The sequence below is a fragment of the Periplaneta americana genome, chromosome 13 (genome assembly GCF_040183065.1).
Source record: "Periplaneta americana isolate PAMFEO1 chromosome 13, P.americana_PAMFEO1_priV1, whole genome shotgun sequence".
Classification (NCBI taxonomy): domain Eukaryota; kingdom Metazoa; phylum Arthropoda; class Insecta; order Blattodea; family Blattidae; genus Periplaneta; species Periplaneta americana.
In genome coordinates this window covers 49,152,842-49,172,447 of record NC_091129.1, presented here as the reverse complement: position 1 = coordinate 49,172,447, position 19,606 = coordinate 49,152,842, and the positions used below count along the sequence as shown (strand labels likewise).

Genomic DNA, 19,606 nt, shown 5'->3' with positions numbered 1-19,606 from the left:
AAAAATCCAGAAATCATAATTGAGTTCATCTGGTATACTGGTATTAATGTTTAATGATCACACTTTCTTGAAACAGAAAATAATGTTTATTTTAATTCTGAGAGATTAATGGTTTTATTTTATTTGTTTGTTTTTGCAAAGAATATATTATTTCAGTATTGCTGTGAATAATATTATGTACTGTATATAATTACATGCTCAGATTTACTCGAATAAAAATATGTGTCCCAGTTTATTTCTAAAAAGAGCACTATTATAATTTAATCATACTTATTAGTTATCCGTTATATAACTTCGGTTTCTTCACAATTAATTTTGTGTCCCGTCTGGATTAACTTGAATGCTTACATTTTACAGTTTGAGTTATAATTTTAATCTCCTGGACAACATTTATGCAAGTCGTATTCTCAGTTATTAGATTCGTGTGTCTTTAGATCCGCACATGGACTTGTCCTCATCCCTTCCTCAAGAACCACATCTACAGTGTTTCATGACCTTGTCAACTCACCCTCAACCACTACCCCTACAATGCTCTTAACTCACTCATGCAGTGTACAGTGATAAGAAGTGCAAGGTACTGGAACAAGAGAGCATATTGCTGTCTTCCCCTGTATTATACTGTAATAAAAGAAGAGTGTGTATTTTCCACTCCATTCATCATTAAAACTGGAGTGCTAGTTTAGCAGAAATGTAACCTTTTAGATTGAGCACCATATTTTTCTGCTTTGGCAGTTGCTTTGCTCATTCACGACCCCCCAAATGTTTGGAGGGCCACACCCGTTGGTTGGCAGGTTCATTCGACCTAGTCAGAAGGATTATCAATGTTAAGTCCACCGATCTTTTCCCCTGTTTACCAGCGAGGGGACACCTCACATGCCATGATGGGTCAGCATGTCAATAATTGTCGTGGTACTTCTGTACGGAGGTGTTGGTCGTCCTCTTCCCACGTTGGGACTATTAGCTTCTCCTCACCTCTTACCAACCAGCAAGTTAGAAATGTCAAACTTTCCTGATTTGGTTGTCTGGTTCATTGGATACTAAGCCCCCCCCCCACCATGGCAAGGTGATAACTCTTCCTCCTAACAAAGAAAATCTATTCCTTAAAGTAAACCCATTACAAATGCTAGACATTGAACATTATACAGATCTACTGGAGGATGTCAAAAAAGATGACACTCCGAAAGACATATTGAAATTATTAGCCTTAGAAACAATCCATACAAGATTCCCAGAACAACAATGGCTCTATATTTTTACTGACAGTTCCTTGCTACAAATCAAATCAGAGCAGGTGCTGGAGCTACATGCCATCTGTTCTCCTTTTACAAACCCCTTGAATTTGGTACTACAAATTTTGATGGAAAAGTCGAGGTCATATGTACGACACTTCAAAATTTTCTATAGAGAATAGCTCAATTCCAGCAAGCAGTAATTCTTTCTGACTCAAAAGCAGCCATTTTAGCTATAACATCCACTTTAACACCAAAAAGTCAACAAATTCTTGAGTGCTGGAAATGCCTATTTCACCTGAACAACCTAAAGAAAAAAAAATAGCTTTTCAATGGAAACCAGCACACTGTGGATTGACTGGCAATGACGCTGCTGATTATCTTGCCAAAAAGGGCTGTGATACTATTCAAAAACCTGCTATACAATTATCCTATTATACAACAAAAAGAATAATTACTTCACAATACAACAAAATTATAGTAAATCATCTCCAAATTCCAAAAATAAAAGGTGGAAATCTGTCTCAACTCAAAACATCCCTGGATACCCAAGGAAGAATGAAGTTGCAATTTTTAAACTGTTTACGGGCCATAACTGCTTGGCCAAGCATCTCCACAGGATTGGAATATCTCCTTCACCACTCTGCCCCTTATGTGATCTTCAAGAGGAAATGGATCAAAATCATCTTCAACACTGCCCAGCCACTATCAACTTGGCGTCCTCGAGTAAAAAATACTAGAGAGTGAGAGAATTAATGATTTCATTCAGCATTAGCAAACAACAACAACAATATTCTCCACTCAAGATGTCTTATATAATAAAGATACAATGTAATCCCAAGTGTCTCATTTGCCCAGCTGTGCTTGCATGGCTGTTTAACACAATGTGCAACTGTTGAGTGCAAGTTTCTATATCAATATTTAGAGTATGGTTCTTAGTTATAGATGTTACCCATCTACATTTTTAAGTTCAAGAAAAATGTGTCGACAAAAATAGTTTCTCTCACCCTCCAAGACCTGTCACGTTCATACTTACAACATTTTTTCTACTTTCTATTTATTTATTCATTCATTTTTTATGAGTAGGGTTAGTCTATAGTGTTGTGTGAATTGTGTATTGCATGTGACCACGTGAGAGCTTGAAAGTTGCTAGATAGTATACTGAATGACGAAAGTGAAAGTTCAGATGAAGATAATGTATAAATAATGTTATAAACTCTGATAAATATGAAGATTCTGATGATAACTGTGCATGCAAGTGACACAGCTATGTCTGCCAAGAGTGCAATTTGTACATAATTTGTGATCGAGTATGGACAACAACTCAAAATACAAGTTATATACTCTTTCAAACATAGTGGCGTCTTTGAAATTATCAATCAATCTTCTTAATGTATCCAGCTGTTTGCTGACAACATAAAGTCCACTATAGTTCACTGTGGTCTATTCAGTTGTTGAAATTATAACAGAAAAATTCTAATCAGCTTTGTTATCTGAAATCTAAGGATTTTTTAGAATTCCTGGAACTATATTTCTTTGCACCCTTTCTAAAGAGACTAATCACTTTGTCATGAAGCAACTGATAGCTCCCAAAACAAAAATCATAAGAATGATGAAAAGTGCTTCCTTATCATCAACTTCAAGGATTTGAACCATGTTGGTCCGCTATGACTCCTTTCAGCGTGTAGGGTGTTCAATTTATCTGTTTTCTTTAGAGTCATAGGTTTCTATGACTCTAAGAGTTCATTACTGCCAATTAACTAAAGGCTTATTATGCTTCCATAATTTAGCATCACAGGTGAAAAAATCGCGAATTCATTTGTACTGCAGCAAAAAATGGCACAGTGAAAGAGATTTATGGAGAAATAATGGGCAGAGAAAAAATTTTATTCATCTCCACGATTCTTCATTTTGCTGATGATGAAAACAAAAATGATAAAGTGCAAAAATTGAGGCCCACAACTGAAAACACTAAAAAAATTTCGGAATTATATTTTTTGCGGTGAAAACACTGCATTGCACGAGAGTTTGATGAAATTCTTGTATATGCAATGCAACCAATTTAAGCTTTCCCATTTTGTAAAAGTCCCACGCCGTGGCCTAAGGCATCCTGTCTAGGACTCGCATTACAGAATGTGTCCTGGTTCGAGTCCTTATGGAGAAGAAATTTTCTCATGAAATTTTGGCCAGTATATGGGACCAATGCCTACCCAGCATTGTGATGCACTTGGAGAGCTACGATAGGTAACGAAATCCGGTTACGAAAGTCAGCTATAACAGCTGGGGGGATCATTGTGCTAACCACATGATACTTCCATTCTGGTTGAATGATCGTCCACCTCTGCCTCAGCATGTGGACATGATACCAGCAGCCAGCTGGTCGGTCATGGCCATTAATGGGCTGTCATGCCTCGGAGTATTATTATTATTATTATTATTATTATTATTTTGTAATAAAGATACACAAAATCTGTGAGTCACAGTCGAGGTTCTGTAACTATTTCAGAATCAGGATAAATCGCAATATAGCGAACGCCAGTAGGGGAACTTATCCCCACCCACATGAAATGTGCATTCGACACAACACTCGCCTATCACGTAGAGTGTCTGATGAGCTAGTAGGGGAAAAGTGGAAGGGGTCGTGGGTGAAGCTTCTACGTTCGCTATATTGCGATTTGCCCCAGAATCTAGACAGGTAGGCTAATGATTTTGTGAATCTCTGCCCCCAGTCAGTGTGAATGTTGTCATGAGTATGTGTGTAAACATCTTCTTTTGACGAAATATTTTTATATAATAGGTACATGTGACCTGATTTACTTCAGAAACTAAATAACAGAAAACACAACAGAAACAGCACAACAAACTAAAAGAGACATGTTCCCTAACATGAAAACAATGAAGCTGAAGAGAGAAGAATATGTGTAATGGTCAGGAAATAGTATTTTGTGTGTGAAATGGAAAGACAATAAGGATACCTTATATCTGAACTGCGACCGAACACGAGTGCTGCTCATTCGGTCTCAAATTTTGTTAATACTACTGTATCTCCTGTTTTATATTGTTTGTATTATTTTATTTCTATTTCTCTTGTTTGTTTGTAATTAATTCTTTATTCTGTATATTTAAATTTAAATAAATAATAAATAAATAATAAAAAATGTTTATTTCTTGTCCTCAAAGCACTAAAAATCTAAAGGAAACAGATAAATTGTCAAAACGAAAGAAGTTCTTATGGAGGTAATAAATAAACCTGAGTTTAGTCACAAGTACCAGATGTTAAGAGGAAGAGCTGACCTGCACTTTTCTCCATAATGCAATGAATAGTGAAGGAGTATATATATATATGTATACTTTTATTTTTTACCTGTTTAACATGTGCAGTTTCAATTCTTATGTGGAGTACAATAAAATTTCGAGTAAAAGAAAACATTTCTACATAGATTTTAGAGTTGAGATAGCGAAGCAATTGTTAGGAGCAGTGGTGCTACCAGGGGAACCATATGCAAGTTCTACTTTCCCCTAAGACTGCAGTCCCATTTCCCCATGCTAATTCCTCCAACAAAGAAATGAAGAAAAATGTGGCTAAAGAGTGTGTGGTGTGTGCTAGTAATGGCATACAAAGCAAGGTATTTACCTCGCAATGCAAGAAATGTGGTTTGGTCCTACATTTTCCAGATTGTTTCGAAGTTTACCACACCAAACATCTTACTAGAATATCAATAAACAGCAAATATACTTTCGGCATAGAATTTGCGAAATGAAAATCTTGCACACTTATTTTTAATGACTTCTTACAGCCCACTGCACATATTCTGATCACAGTGATAGTTTAGGAGGATTTATATAAGAGGTCACTCAGCTAACAAACATAATCTACTTTCCTCACGAACTTTTGGAAGGTCAAATTGACTCACCAAGTAAGATCCAGAAACACAGATGTTACAAAAATGGGGTACATGGAACCACCAATATCATCATCACTGCATTAATTCTAAAGATCAGCAACAGCACTAAGGTCAATATGACATCCTTTTGTTTTGACCTAACACGGAATTAACCTTGTATTTACTGGACACATTGACAGGAGGGAAGCAGTGGTCCCAGCTCTTAAATATTTGAGCATTAAAAGAGCTTAAACAGTTGGCATTGTATTCCAAGGTGAATAGTGACAAATTCTTGCATTCAACTGCAATTAACCTAGAATTCCGTCACCTGGGGGTACAATTTTGAGCTACATTTCTGAAGTGCCTGGGAAAAGTGACGTAAGTCGGTTTTCACAAACCTTTTTTAATAATTTATTGACAACTTACACTGGTTTATGTCGATTTGATTTTTTTCTGTATGAATTATTGTAATGGGAGGAATACCTACGTATTTTTTTCCAAGCAAACAGATGTTCCGTAAGTTGTCAATAAATTATCAAAAAAGGTTTGTGGAAACTGACTTATGTCACTTTTCCCGAGCACTACAGATTTAATAATTGGCTTTGATTTAATTTTCAGAAGTCCAATGTAATAAAATGAGCATCTGTGGAGGTGAAATAAATGTGTTCAAGAGAATAATCAGGATCCCTTCTTTCAAATTTTATTTGCATACTTTAATGGCTGTTCATTTGAAACATCTTACGGTGAAGTATACTGCAACTATTCCAACGAATAAAATGCAATAATGAGCACCTTCTACATTAAGGATTATAAATTGTAAATCTGTCTCAAATTTCGCTGTTCTATAGGAAGAAACATTCATTTCATCATAACCTCAAGTTCTCAATGACCATAGCCTACAAGAAAGACATTTGGCATTGTACGTTATTTTTCCAGTTTAAATTAATTGTCTCAACATAAATACAGTAGAATCTCTCATATCCGGCAACTACATGACACAGAAAAACCCATTTTGCTGGTTAATTGAAAAATAATTTTATAAGTTATTTAAAGACATATTAGTATAATCGTGTAGAGGTGCCATCATCTTGCAACTGCTGTTTCCAAACCTACCTATCTGTTTATTTCTGTTTATTTAAGAAGCTTTAGGGACTGAGACAATGAATCAGCTGTTCCGTCATTTGTCAAGAAGACAAAAAAGTACATATTACTCATGTAATGGTTGTTTGTGCTCCCAAAAGTGTCACACTAACATCGGCATTTTGTGATAACATCATTCTCAGTATGTGTGTGTGTGTGTGTGTGTGTGTGTGTGTATAGACACACACACACACTAACATCGTTTAGTTGCCAAATGAGGGATTCTACTGTAATACATTTTGTACATGTGTATAAAAAATAACTCAAGGTAAAAAATCAGAATACCATAGCTATGCTACATTATAAACCTTTGCAGAATAGAAAGCACTTATTCACCATATTATATAATCAAGACTACATACATACAGTGCAAAACCCATGTAAATGCTCCTAAATTTTATACAAGTTCTATAATTTTAAATTAAGTGTTTAATTCCCAAACTTCTACCAAAAACTCGTTCATAATTTTCCCTGCTTTATGGTCGTTCAAATTATCATATTATTTCGTTGAACTATACCTAATGTTCAACACAATCTGACTGCTATAGCTCACTCACTGACTGCTGACTTCTAAGTATTCCCTGACACTTCCTTCTGCCTATGTTCAGATGAAATAAAATTTAACATTAACTCATAACAACACTGCATGTTTTGTGGAGCTTGCAGTTGTGTGCTACTTGCTTGACATATCTACACTCAAACTAATGCTACAGCTTTCTACTTCTTACTTTTCAACTTCTCACTCAAGTCGTCAAATGTGGAGTCATTGATGTTCAGCATCAGGCTGCTGCCACTGAGGAACACCCTGTTCTGTGAATTTGCAATCTGTAACATAAACGGTTTAATAGCAATATAGAAATATACCAACAAATGTGCCATATATGCTTATTAAGGACAAGAAACAGAGGTCCCATGTTTTCTTACACTTGACACAAGGAATAGAGAATGGTTAACATAATGCTCCAGCCATATTTACCCACATATTCATATGATCAATTCTGTTTTCTTCCAGATAGCAAATTACTGTTAATATGCACAAGTGAGTGTGTGATTGTGCTCATTTATAAAAGTTTAAATACCCTCATACAGCTGTGAAAGGTGATTTACTAAAAAGATACAACAGAGTCTAAGGTTACAGCCAGACACAATCTATTCTGTTCTAAGTCCCTGTTTACACAGTCTTGTTTTCTCACCTGATTCTCTGAGCATGCACATTTCATTTTTTCTCCAAGTCAGTCATCAAGAAAGAATTGTGCTCAATTCCTTTCCTGTCAGGAATGTGTTGACTGAATGTTCCTCAAATAACTGGCGTGCACATCTGTTTCTGTTGTCATCAGCATGTCACTCCGAAGAGCCCTACAGTCTGCTTGTGTCTCATCATGGCTGAAGAACAAGCGGCTTTCTTTGCTGCTTCAGCAGTGACATTGTTAGTTGCAGCCTAGATCATATATGTAACAGATATGTCGGGCTTACAGGCTTCGAGGTTAACAACTTTTGTCAGGTTTACTACGCTGCCAACTAGTTGTTACATAAGGAGTCACGTCGTAATTCCAATTTGAATTGCATTAGCGACTGTGCTGCCATCTCGTGTTCGTTTACGGCGGATGGGTGGCGATCCTGGCAGTTGTTCTGTCGATTTTAACGTAGCAAGAAGTTATGTTACATATATGATCTAGGGTTGCAGCAACTAGCTCAAAAATGAAGCGATCTTGTTGGATAAAATCATGGAGGAAAGGGAGGGAAGAAGTAAACAGTTTCCAATTTTTAAATAATGAATTGCGTTTAGGGGATGTCTTAACATCCAGGAACTATTTGAGAATGTGTGAAAGTAATTTTAATAAACTTCTCAGTTCCATGAATAACACTTGAAAAGCAAGACACATATATGAGGAAGGTAATTTCGCCTAATGAAAAGTTTTGTGCTACATTAAGATTTCCAGCTACCATAAATCATACCAGAGGTTGTAACATGAAACACTTTTGTTCAAATCCTTTCTGAGCAAAGAAATACTATGTATATGTGAAGTTATATAAAGTTCTTTGAAAGGAGAATACTTGAAGGCAGCCTATGGAGATTTATTTTTATCATTGAAGGAATCATAAAGTGAATGATATAAGGAACTGTTCAATGATTAATGATAACACAAATTATTATTATTATTATTATTATTATTATTGTGCCCCGCTAATTTAAGGGATAAATCGATGGTTCCTAGGAATAACAATGTAACTGACATTTTGAAGAATGTGAGTTTTAATCATAGACCTGAAGGTTTCATAAGATACCATCTGTGGAATAAATGATTAAAATCGGCTGGATATTTGGGCAGTAATCGCGCAATATTGAAATATTGTAACCAACATTGATACATTTTATACGTAGAATAATATTGCATCTCACTTAAGAATTTGTCGACTGTCTCCTTTCGCAATAATGTCCTGTTAAAATTACTGTCAGTGACATAGTTACCATAGTCTTCACTGTATGAAATGAATGAATAATTGAATCAGTGTATGTAATTTAAAGGTACTGTATCTGCATTCTGCAACAACATGCAGGCCTATAATAATCTGAGGCACGACAGCCCACGAAGGACCTTGACTAATGAGACCACCCGGCTGCTGGCCTCACGTCCACATGCCGAAGGAGATGTGGACGATCTCCAACCAGAATGTAGGTATCATGTGGTTAACACAATGATCCCCCTGGCTTTAATAACTGGATTTCGCTACCTATCGTAGCTCCCCAAGTGCATCATGATGCTGGGTGGGCACCAGTCCCATACACTGGCCATAATTTCATGAGAAAATTTCTTCCCCCATGAGGACTCGAACCAGGGCGCATTCCATAACGCGAGTCCTAGGCAGGATGCCTTATACTATGTTGCCACAGCGCAGGACCATGTAGACCTACAGTCATCTTATTTCATTCTAAGTTGTCAGTTTTGTGTGAAACGAGACAAAAGAGAAGCTACAATGGAGCGAAGTAAGTGAGGATGTTTGCGAAAGAGGTGTATCTATAAAGATGCAGAAGATGTTCCTGGTAAGTTTTATTTTGCTATATTTTGTTTTTACTTACTATAGTGTGTTTTTGAAAACTTTAGCTTAAGAATAAAATATCCAAATAACTATCGTGTGACCACATTTTATAACTAAAAATAGAGAAGTTCTCCTTGCACCAACAATATAGGACGTCCATAGATTCTATATAATTCAGCAATTGGTCCATGTGGCTCTGGTCTGTTGCAATATTAAGGCACGGTTATTACAAACCTATCTCCAGTTTACTTGTATTCTAGATTTGTTAGTAACTGCAAGCTTGCATCTCAGTCTTGACATTTTATTTTAAAGCTCAGTTAGCTCTGTAATGGTTTTAAGTTATAATTAAATAAATTCTTATAAATGAGTTCTATACTTTTAAAATTATTTTTAGATGAAAAATTTAAAATGTCCAGAGTAGCCTATTATAAGACATTTTCCATACTTGGGTCTGAGGGCGAATATTTTGATTCAGATTATTCTCTCAGATCCAACGTTTACTTTCCCTACTAATAACCCAACATTAACTATAATATTGTATTGCATTACTTCAACTAATACAATCATGATTTGCTTTTTGAATGTTGCTAATTTCATAAGAAAAAAATTGCTATATAACAATGGATTCTATCATTTCATTTTGTATCACAGATTGACCTGCAAGTCAACCTGGTTGGCGAGTTGGTATAGCGCTGGCCTTCTATGCCCAAGGTTGCGGGTTCGATCCCGGGCCAGGTCGATGGCATTTAAGTGTGCTTAAATGCGACAGGCTCATGTCAGTAGATTTACTGGCATGTAAAAGAACTCCTGCGGGACAAAATTCCGGCACATCCGGCGACGCTGATATAACCTCTGCAGTTGCGAGAGTCGTTAAATAAAACATAACATTTTTGACCTGCAATAAATGGAAATGGCACCAGAGCAAGATATTTCTGAAAATAATGATAAGGGACTTCTATAACACATTGTATTTGACAATAGTATTATGTCTGTTCAGGATAAATTCCCGGAAAGAAGGTCACACATGGAATAAAGCAGATTCAATCCATCCTTTAATTGAACGAAGAAAAAAAGGACGAACAGTATTCACTCCTGAACAACAGATAATGCTAGTGAAAATGGCTAAAGCAAGTGGAAACCCTATGAGGTAACTTAAATGGCACAAACCGGTTTTAAAAACTTGAAGTCTCTAATCGCCAATGAAAAGGACAACTGAAATTTGACAGAAGAAAATGAAAAAGTGTTTTGATGAAAGTGAAGCAAATTCAAATTGATCCTGAATTAAGCAAGAAAATATTCATAAAATACAATCATACTGACGAACAAGAACATACAGTAGCACTGACATACAACACAAAGTCAGACTCAGGACTTAGAAGGATATAAATCTAAAATATGATTACATTGCTCCACTACCCATCTCCCAAAGCAAATCATTCATCGATCTGCTATCACTGTGACGAAATACACCCCATATTAATGGCATTTATCATGGCAGTGATGAATAACATTAAATTCAGTGGCATTGTAAAACAAATTACTACACTTTTTGTAAATATTTACCGGTATGTACATTCCTGTTTGTAGTTATGTAGTTACAATTCTATTAAGTGTAAACTGTGACATTACCACTCCTTCTTTCACAAGCAATACTATTGTATGTCACATACAACTTTCTTACCGGGAATTTACGTTAACTTTTTAATACTGCAAATAACAATATGCATATAAGGAATGATTCAGAGAAAGTGTTATCACTACAATGGAGTAAGACATCAATTTCAATAATGGTAATGCAAAGAAAAAAGGCCTAATGAAAAATCCTGATTTTTCACAGCCATCCAAAGTTATTTTTAATTCTACTGAAAAAGTTTATTTTGTCAGTTACATTGTTCTTCCTTGGAACCATCGAAATTACAGTAGTCATACATGGCAATTGTCGTTTCATAGCAAGTTTTACGGACAACACCATGTATATACAAGTCCTCAATGAATTGTATGCGCCAGCAGAAAGACGATTCCGATGTCAAGACTCGCTCTGTCAAGTCAACTGTGTACCGAGGGAAATGCAATGCTAGCTTTCCCTGCTTTTATCTCCCACGCGCTGAAAAGTCGCGTGCGTGATTATATCATTCCATAGCCTTCTCTTGCTTTGAGATCCATATTGAAATCTTGCTGACGCTGGGAAACCCATCATTTTCCTGTATGTTAAATGAATGCAAATCTAGCATTTACGTCGACGGTAAGACAGGCGTATACGAAATACATCTCAGTAGTAGCCCTGCTTTTTCCCATGACATGGATAGTATTATGACGCTACCGATATAACAAAACCGAAGACTTCTGCGGATGCGTGGTCAGATCAGTCCAGATCAGCCCAGTTGCCATAGGAGTAGAGAGCAGTAGAAGCCGACAAAGAGAAAATGGAGATATGAAGTCCACGACTGTCCACATTACCACATTCGTTTTATGTAAGTGAAAATAATTCTATTATTTTCCAATTGCTACTGAGTGTCAGAGTAATTTACCACATGTATTATAAGAAGGAAATATCAGTGCTTGGAACTTAGTGAACTGTGTATATTTCAAAGTTCTACTTTGAACGCAACTACTTAGACATAATGCATTTTTCCGAGGTTTGTGACTGGTACTACCTCACGAGATATTTCGATGGGCAATACTATTACCAGTACTCAGCAATCCAAGCCGAATGGTAATTAAGCAACAAATGCCTTTATAGATAAACTCTGTAAATGATTTTGCATTATTTCCGAAGTTTGTTCAACTAACTGCATCTGTATGTAACCAAGCTAACGTACTGAAGTTTCCATATTATTTCATTGTTTAATCAACTGCATTCAAATATAACTTATGCTTTATTTTATCATTTCGTTTTCATTTAAACTCATGTAACTTAGTAGGTATATACCAAGTAGGTATACCCTAGATTCTCTTCTATTTGTGAAGTCAAGTAAAGTAACTAGAAATATATATCTAACTAGACCTGTTAGAGATTTGCAAATATTTTTGACATAGTTAAATGTGTAATCCATGTATACAAGAAGTTTTACAATATATTATAGAGTAACCAGTGAAGTGACTTATTTGATTTGATTAAGCTAATATTCTTGGAGCCTGATCTAATCTGTGATCCTGTTCTTGAATACGCAGTACCGATCTAAGATGATAGCTCGACCATTACCATTTTGATTATCCTGATTTAAATAGTGTGTGCTTCGATAAGTAGAGCCATAGTAACTTGGTGCCAGAACTTGAACACAACATCTTGGTGTCAGAACTTAAATATATCAGTGACCAGTAGCACCAGCCACAACAAACTGGTGTCAGAAGTACCATGACAAAAGTAATGCTCGGTAGGGCAGAGGCACAACATTATTATTATTATTATTATTATTATTATTATTATTATTATCACACCATTATTAAATTATAATATATAGTTAGGTCTGGTCTACCTGTCCTGGGTGGCTGGTGCACATGACATTTGTTTTCTTATTCCAGACATGAAGGCCATTTGAATTTCCCTTTTTGTCTTCATCATCAACACCTGAACTACTTTTCTTCGACTTCTCTATTAAATGCTTCTCATTGGAGTACTGTGACTGCAAAGTCTTTATTTTAGATTTTATTCCAGTCACAGTAGTTCCGAGTCTCACTTTTCCGACTTCACGGGAAATTTGTTGCAAAACTGTTTTGCGTTTCACGCAAATGTGAATGTAATAATTAGGGCCCAGAAGTTCATGCATTTCCATGTTTTTTCTTACGGATTAAAAATGTGTTCTTATACATTATGTGCACGAATTATGGAATTTTCAGTTATTTGAAAATGATTTTATGGTGCATATAACTGCATATTTTCGTGATTTTGATAAATGCATCATATTTCAATATTTTAGTGCCTATATGGAATATTTTAAGGAGTTGTATGGTTTTTCCTAACTTAATTCATATAACTTGTGTGGTACATGCTATTCAATGCATTGCTGAGACAATATGTAATTCTTTCCAATTGGAAAATAGATTTGTAGCCTCTACAAAGAGAGTTTTTTGTTAAATCTCCTTCAAGAGTCAAGTTGTTTAGACCAACAGCACCTAATATCCTACTTCCTCTTGCGCCAGTGTTAACTTGATGGGGAACATGGATGGATGCAGCTTTGTACTATGCTCAGCACATAGAAATACTCAAAGAGGTTGTTAATTCATTGGACTCGAATGATGCTACATCAATAGAACATTGCACAATATTCTGTCAGGCACTGGGTTAGAAGAGAATCTTGTTTTCATATCTGCCCATTTTTCTTTCTTACTAACAGACATAACGTGCACTGGAAGTTATAGGATCTCCCTTAAATGAATTACTTACTGTTTTTTAAAAAACAATATGCAATCTAAGTTCTGGTAGTATAGGACAAAAAGTGAAAGAGAAAGTGAATTATGTAATTTCAAAAATCCTGGTTATAAACAGATCTGTGATATTCAAAGGAAAATCATCCGTCACACCAAGAGACTTGCCTCTCTCTGTGGAGCAGTTAACATCATTTAAATATGCCCCAATAACATCTTGTGACGTGGAGAGAAGTTTTACACGTTATGAAAGTGTTTTGCGAGACAAAAGACGAAGTTTTTCAGTTGAAAATTTGTGCAAAGTGATGGTTGTGAACTACAATTCATCAGTCAACACTGGCAGCGGGACCACTTCTGCTTCAACCTCTAGGGAATAATGTGAGTTTATTATTATTAATACTAACTTGTCTTGTCTACTGCCAAGGGACATTAATTCTTTTAATTTAATAGTGCATATTTATTGGCATATTTTCAAGTTTTTAAGAGCATATTCCATAGATTTTTAGGGCCCCAGTGGTAATCTTTGTTTTTTATGTCATACAGGCATCATATGACATATTGTTCATACAATTCTAGTAAGAGAATTGGCAATTCACTTGAATATGCAGTAGGAGACAGAGTGGGTGTGGGACAGCTGGTTTCAAGAAAAGAAAAGGGAATGTGAAGCTGCACGTTAGATTTTCCTTTCTTGGCAGATCAGTTAGGCACCTGAGAACAGGCGAGGAAACAAGACTGTAAACAGGGACTAATATGTGCAGAGCATTTTATGCGACAAATGCACCCTGCATTTTTATTTCGATGCATGACCACACAAAATCATTCTCTGAGCAGTCAATCATGGTCTTGACGAATATGGGTTACAAGTTATTACTAATCGAGAATTCGGGATTGAAACAAAGATCAAGAGAAAGAATTTGGATGTATGGAAAATGCAATATGTTGTTTCCAAAAACTTAAGGATGAAGGCAATTTTAATACATCAGAATGTCGAAGAGATCTTTCCACATTATTCACACAAGAAAGACTCTCAAAAGTGAAACTAAGCTATAAAGATATTTTTCCTTTCAAATACATTTTTCTGTTCAGATAAATATTGTTGAAACAAAATTTCATATTAAATATCTCAGTCTTACTTATCAGTAGGCGAATGCTTTTTATTGCACCTTAATGTACAGTATCACATATTTTTTGGACAAACATTTTCGCTATATTAGCATCATCAAAGCCATATTATATTAAATTTATGAGTAACTGATTAACTAACAGACTTACTCATGTTAATTATGTAAGGCTGTGCGGCTTACAGCTGTTTCGGTGCTTCATCACACCATCCTCAGAGCCTACTAGATCTCGGCGTCATCTCGAACTTCTCTGCCTGTTATGTGGGTGTGTTTGATTGTTGAAAGGTGTTGAAAAGTGGAGTCAAAGAGTGTGTGTGTATACTGAAATTGATCTGTGTGCTGAGAATTTGATCGGGATGTGTTTTAGTGTGTTTGTATATTTCGTATTGTTTTAGTGTGTTGAGTTTTTGGTTCTTGGGTTGTATGTGTAGGATTTCCATGTCCGCATTTATGTTATTGTATGTATGGTTAGCATTGGTTATGTGATCGGCATATGTAGATGTATTGTGTCCTCTGGTTATTGCTTTAATGTGTTCTTTGTAGCATGTTTGGAATGATCTGCCTGTCTGTCCAATGTAGAACTTGTCGCAACTATCTACATACGCCGATCACATAACCAATGCTAACCATACATACAATAACATAAATGCGGACATGGAAATCCTACACATACAACCCAAGAACCAAAAATTCAACACACTAGAATAATACGAAATATACAAATACACTAAAACACATCCCGATCAAATTCTCAACACACAGATCAATTTCAGTACACACACACTATTTGACTCCATTTTTCAACACCTTTCAACAATCAAACACACTCACATAACAGGCAGAGAAGTTCGAGATGACGCTGAGATCTAGTAGACTCTGAGGATGGTGTGATGAAGCACCGAAACAGCTGTAAGCCGCACAGACTTACATAATTAACACGAGTAAGTCCGTTAGTTAATCAATTACTTATATTCAAGTGTTGAAAGTAGTGTAAGCAAGATTCAAAATGGATTAAATTTATGATTGAACATATTACTAATAAACAAAGAAAATTAAAATACACATCATAAAATTAAAATAAATTATCTTATTATGTATTAGCCAGAGCACTGAACTGATTGATATTATTAACCTTCCAGTTACATTAATAATTGTACAAAGAATAGTAAATAGTTTATTTCTGATAGTGCCAATGTAGGGAACATAGAATTGCAATTTTTACAAGTCCAACCTGTTCTTTTTTGAAACTATGCTTTCAACTTTGGGAATATTAGCACCAATAGAATTGATGACAGCAAGATGATATTTTGGCAATGAGTCCGAAGACTTCGCATGGAATTGCCTGACATTTGCTTCAGTTGGGGAAAACCTAACCAGATAATCAGATCACGCAGAATTTGAACAGTATGGCTTCAAAGCATGACTTCAACTAGGTAGTTACCCAGACTAGACCAGACTGGTAACCCCTAGACATCCTCAACATGATGTAAATAACACTGACCAAATCCAAAACTGTTCAGTTCTAAAGAGTACCTACCACTGGGAAACCTGAAAACATAAATCTTAACCTTTCCATCTCTTTCTGTTTTTGACTTGTGCCGTTCATTATTCTTATTTGAGTTTGAACAATGACGTCAAGTATCTTATATTACATCGAATATATAGCTACATAATCCTTACCGTTCTAGAGATGCTCTGTGCAGCTCGGATTTTGCGCAACTTCAAGTAGCCAGGATTCTGTGATACTGCTTCACCCAAGTATAATGAGTTAAAAAAAATATATAATTCAATCCTTTCCTTGCATATTACAATAATAACAAGGAATAAATAATCCAAATACATGTAACAAAATGTTCTTGTTAATTAGAAACATCCTAAACTACACACAGCTTCTACACAAAACCTTTCTGGTTTTGAACACACTTAATTTACGTTCTATGAATCTGAGGTGCATGAAAATAGTACCGGAAAGAGAAAGTCAAGAAGTTTAGTTCCTTACCTTAAAGATGTTCAATGTTTCCCACCCCCTTGGTAACATGGCACATATCAAGCCTATAGTCAAGTTTCACATAGGTACACGGATTTTCCGATCCCCAGATTCTGAGGATGTCTGTTCACCTTACCAGAAAGATGAAAAGTGGCTTCATCAGAAAATACTGCATAACAAATAAATTCAACATTGTTTTCAATTACAGTCTGCATACTTATGCAGAAATTTCTTTGTAGCACTTTGTCCTCTGGTTTTAGGTTTTGCAGCAAATGTAGTTGGTAAGGATGAAATTGCAACTGCTTGAGAAGGATCTTGCCTTAAAATCAGTGTACCATTTACGGATTGTAGGCCCACTGGGTGGGTCTACACCAAACTTCGGTAATGCCGTTGCACATTAATAACCAACTGGTTCACATGAAAATCAAGCACACAAAAAAGCTTTTCTGTCATCTATAGCAGCCATTTTGCCTCAACAATGAAGAAATTTGTTTATATGCGCTATTATGAGGCAGTGTTACCAGCTAGGAAAACAATGTTGCCACAACTAAATCTTTTGAGTTTCTCTTTCCACTGGTGCTATTTTCATGCACCTTAGATTCATACAATGTAAATTATTTACATGTGTTCGAAATCAGAAAGTTCTTTTGTAGGAACCCTATACATATGGGTATTATAAACCAAACTGCATTATACACACATTAGAATGATTATTGATTAAGGTCCTTGTTTGACTTAACAATGAATTGACTAACACCATACCTGCCAACTTCAGAGACTGAAAAATCTGGAGACTTACTATATTTATTCATGTAATAGACGCATTTTTTTCAATAATTTTTTTAAAAAACTTCAGGATGCGTATAAGTGATGAAAAAGTTTTAAGGGGAAAAAAATCATAATTACCTGGCATCCCACGAGATAATCACAGCTGGTTCTGACATCAGACATTCAAGTAATAGTGAAAATGATCGATAGTACAACTTCAATAGCATCAATATATCGAACAGTTACTTACTTATGGTTTTTAGAGAACATGGAGGTTCATTGTCGCCCTCACGTAAGCCCGCCATCGGTCCCTAGCCTAAGCAAGATTAATTCAGTCTTTACCATCATATCCCCCTCGCTCAAATCCATTTTAATATTATCCTCCCATCTACATCTCGGCCTCGCCAAGTCTTTTTCCCTCTGGCCTCACAACTAACACTCTATATACATTTCTGGATTCGCTCTGCTCATCTCAAACGTCTGGATTTAATGTTTCTAATTATGTCAGGTGAAGAATACAATGTGTGCAGTTCTGCGTTCTGTAACCTTCACCGTAAAAAACAGCTTGTTACGAAACTCCAAAATATCGAACACTTACAAGCAATTATAATGTAAAGTGAGTAATATACGAATAGAATAAAAAAATGTAGCACAGTATAAACTAAAATTGAATATAAATAAAGCAAAAACTAGGTATAAAATGTAATGCGTCATTATTTGAAAATTTTCTTCCCTACATATTACTGTCAAAAATTAAGGTGCATACTCTATGCAATGACATCTATTAAATGAGTAAATATGTTGGTTTCAAAAGTTTGCTCGAAATACAGCTCTCTTTGTACAGATTTAATTGTCAATAGTTTTCCCAGAAATGAGAATGTGAATGCTTTAGCAAAGAAGGCAGCACTGCTACTTACAGACCTGTTACTAAATCTACCTATTACTCCGTGAAAAGATTTATTAAATCTACATACTTAGACTTCAACAAACAAAATTTGATAACACAATCACAAGGGAAAAAATGGAACTCTCTGCATCATAATCCACAGTTGATTCCCGATTTACCACGCAAATCGTCTGTAGCTGCATTTAGATTGGCAACAGGCCATGACTGTTTGCCAAGCATCTGCATAGAATTGGAATATATCAGTTCCCTAACTGTCCATTGTGCAACTCAAATCAAGAAATGGATTCAGAACACCCCAAAATCTGTGCTTCAGTGGCTGACCATGACAATATCTTTGAAAAATATTGGAGTGCAAGAGGTCAAATGACTTTATTATCAAACGCCTGGCATTAGAAATTTTTTAGATGCTGCATTTTATTTTTTTTTCTATTAAAATGTCCAAATTGGCTTGCCTTGAAAAGAAAACATGAAATAAACACAACCAATTACGTTTTGGTTGCACCTTTTTTTCCATGTCAGCACCTTTCTGCGCTGTTTTTCCATTGTCAGCACCTTTTTGTACTTCCCTCCCCCCCCTTTCTTTAGTTCCTTTGTCGCATTTTATTCCTATAAAAATTAAACTTGACAAGTGCTTCTACCTACTGTTACATACACCAATCAGACATCTTAATCTACTATTCTGTTGTTGAATTTTTAATAAATGGACAAATCTGCTTTCTAAATGTTTTTATTAGGATTTACTGTTTTTAGTGTGGTATCACATTACCTTCGCTTTAGTGCAGTCCTCTTTGGTAAAACATTTCAAATTAATTTGTGCCTCAATGAAGTCCCACTAAGTAAAACATCCACAAATTAGTTTGCGCTTCATCTCACCAATGTTAGGCAAAAGATATTGAATAGAAAGGAGGAGGGCAAAATCTAACTGGCCAATAAGAGTTGACTGCTAGATTCTGGAATTTGAGAACGAATTTAAACTGTTTTCATTCTTCAGTTCAGAGTACACTTTGGCTAGTGCATGGTGCCTTTGTCATTCTTCTTTGTTGCCAGCATTCAACATGCTGAAACACAAAGTGAACACCGGACAAATACAAGATATTGTTAAACAGTTTAGTGCAGATAGTATTCAGAGTGACAGGTCTGTTCTGAGGTGCAATGTTGTGATATTT

The 19,606-nt window shown here is 35.7% G+C and overlaps 1 protein-coding gene across 4 annotated transcripts in view; it reads right to left on the bottom strand.

The window, feature by feature from the left end:
* Positions 1-19,606, bottom strand: part of Phb2 (prohibitin 2) — a 181,031-nt gene that overhangs the window by 97,935 nt on the left and 63,490 nt on the right. For all 4 annotated transcript variants that reach the window (XM_069843130.1, XM_069843132.1, XM_069843133.1 and 1 more), the window contains exons 6-7: positions 16,459-16,536; positions 6,982-7,078 (exon numbers count right to left, since the gene is read on the bottom strand). In XM_069843130.1, coding sequence (XP_069699231.1) covers positions 6,982-7,078; positions 16,459-16,536 — 175 coding nt within the window. The remainder of the gene's footprint in view (positions 1-6,981; positions 7,079-16,458; positions 16,537-19,606) is intronic.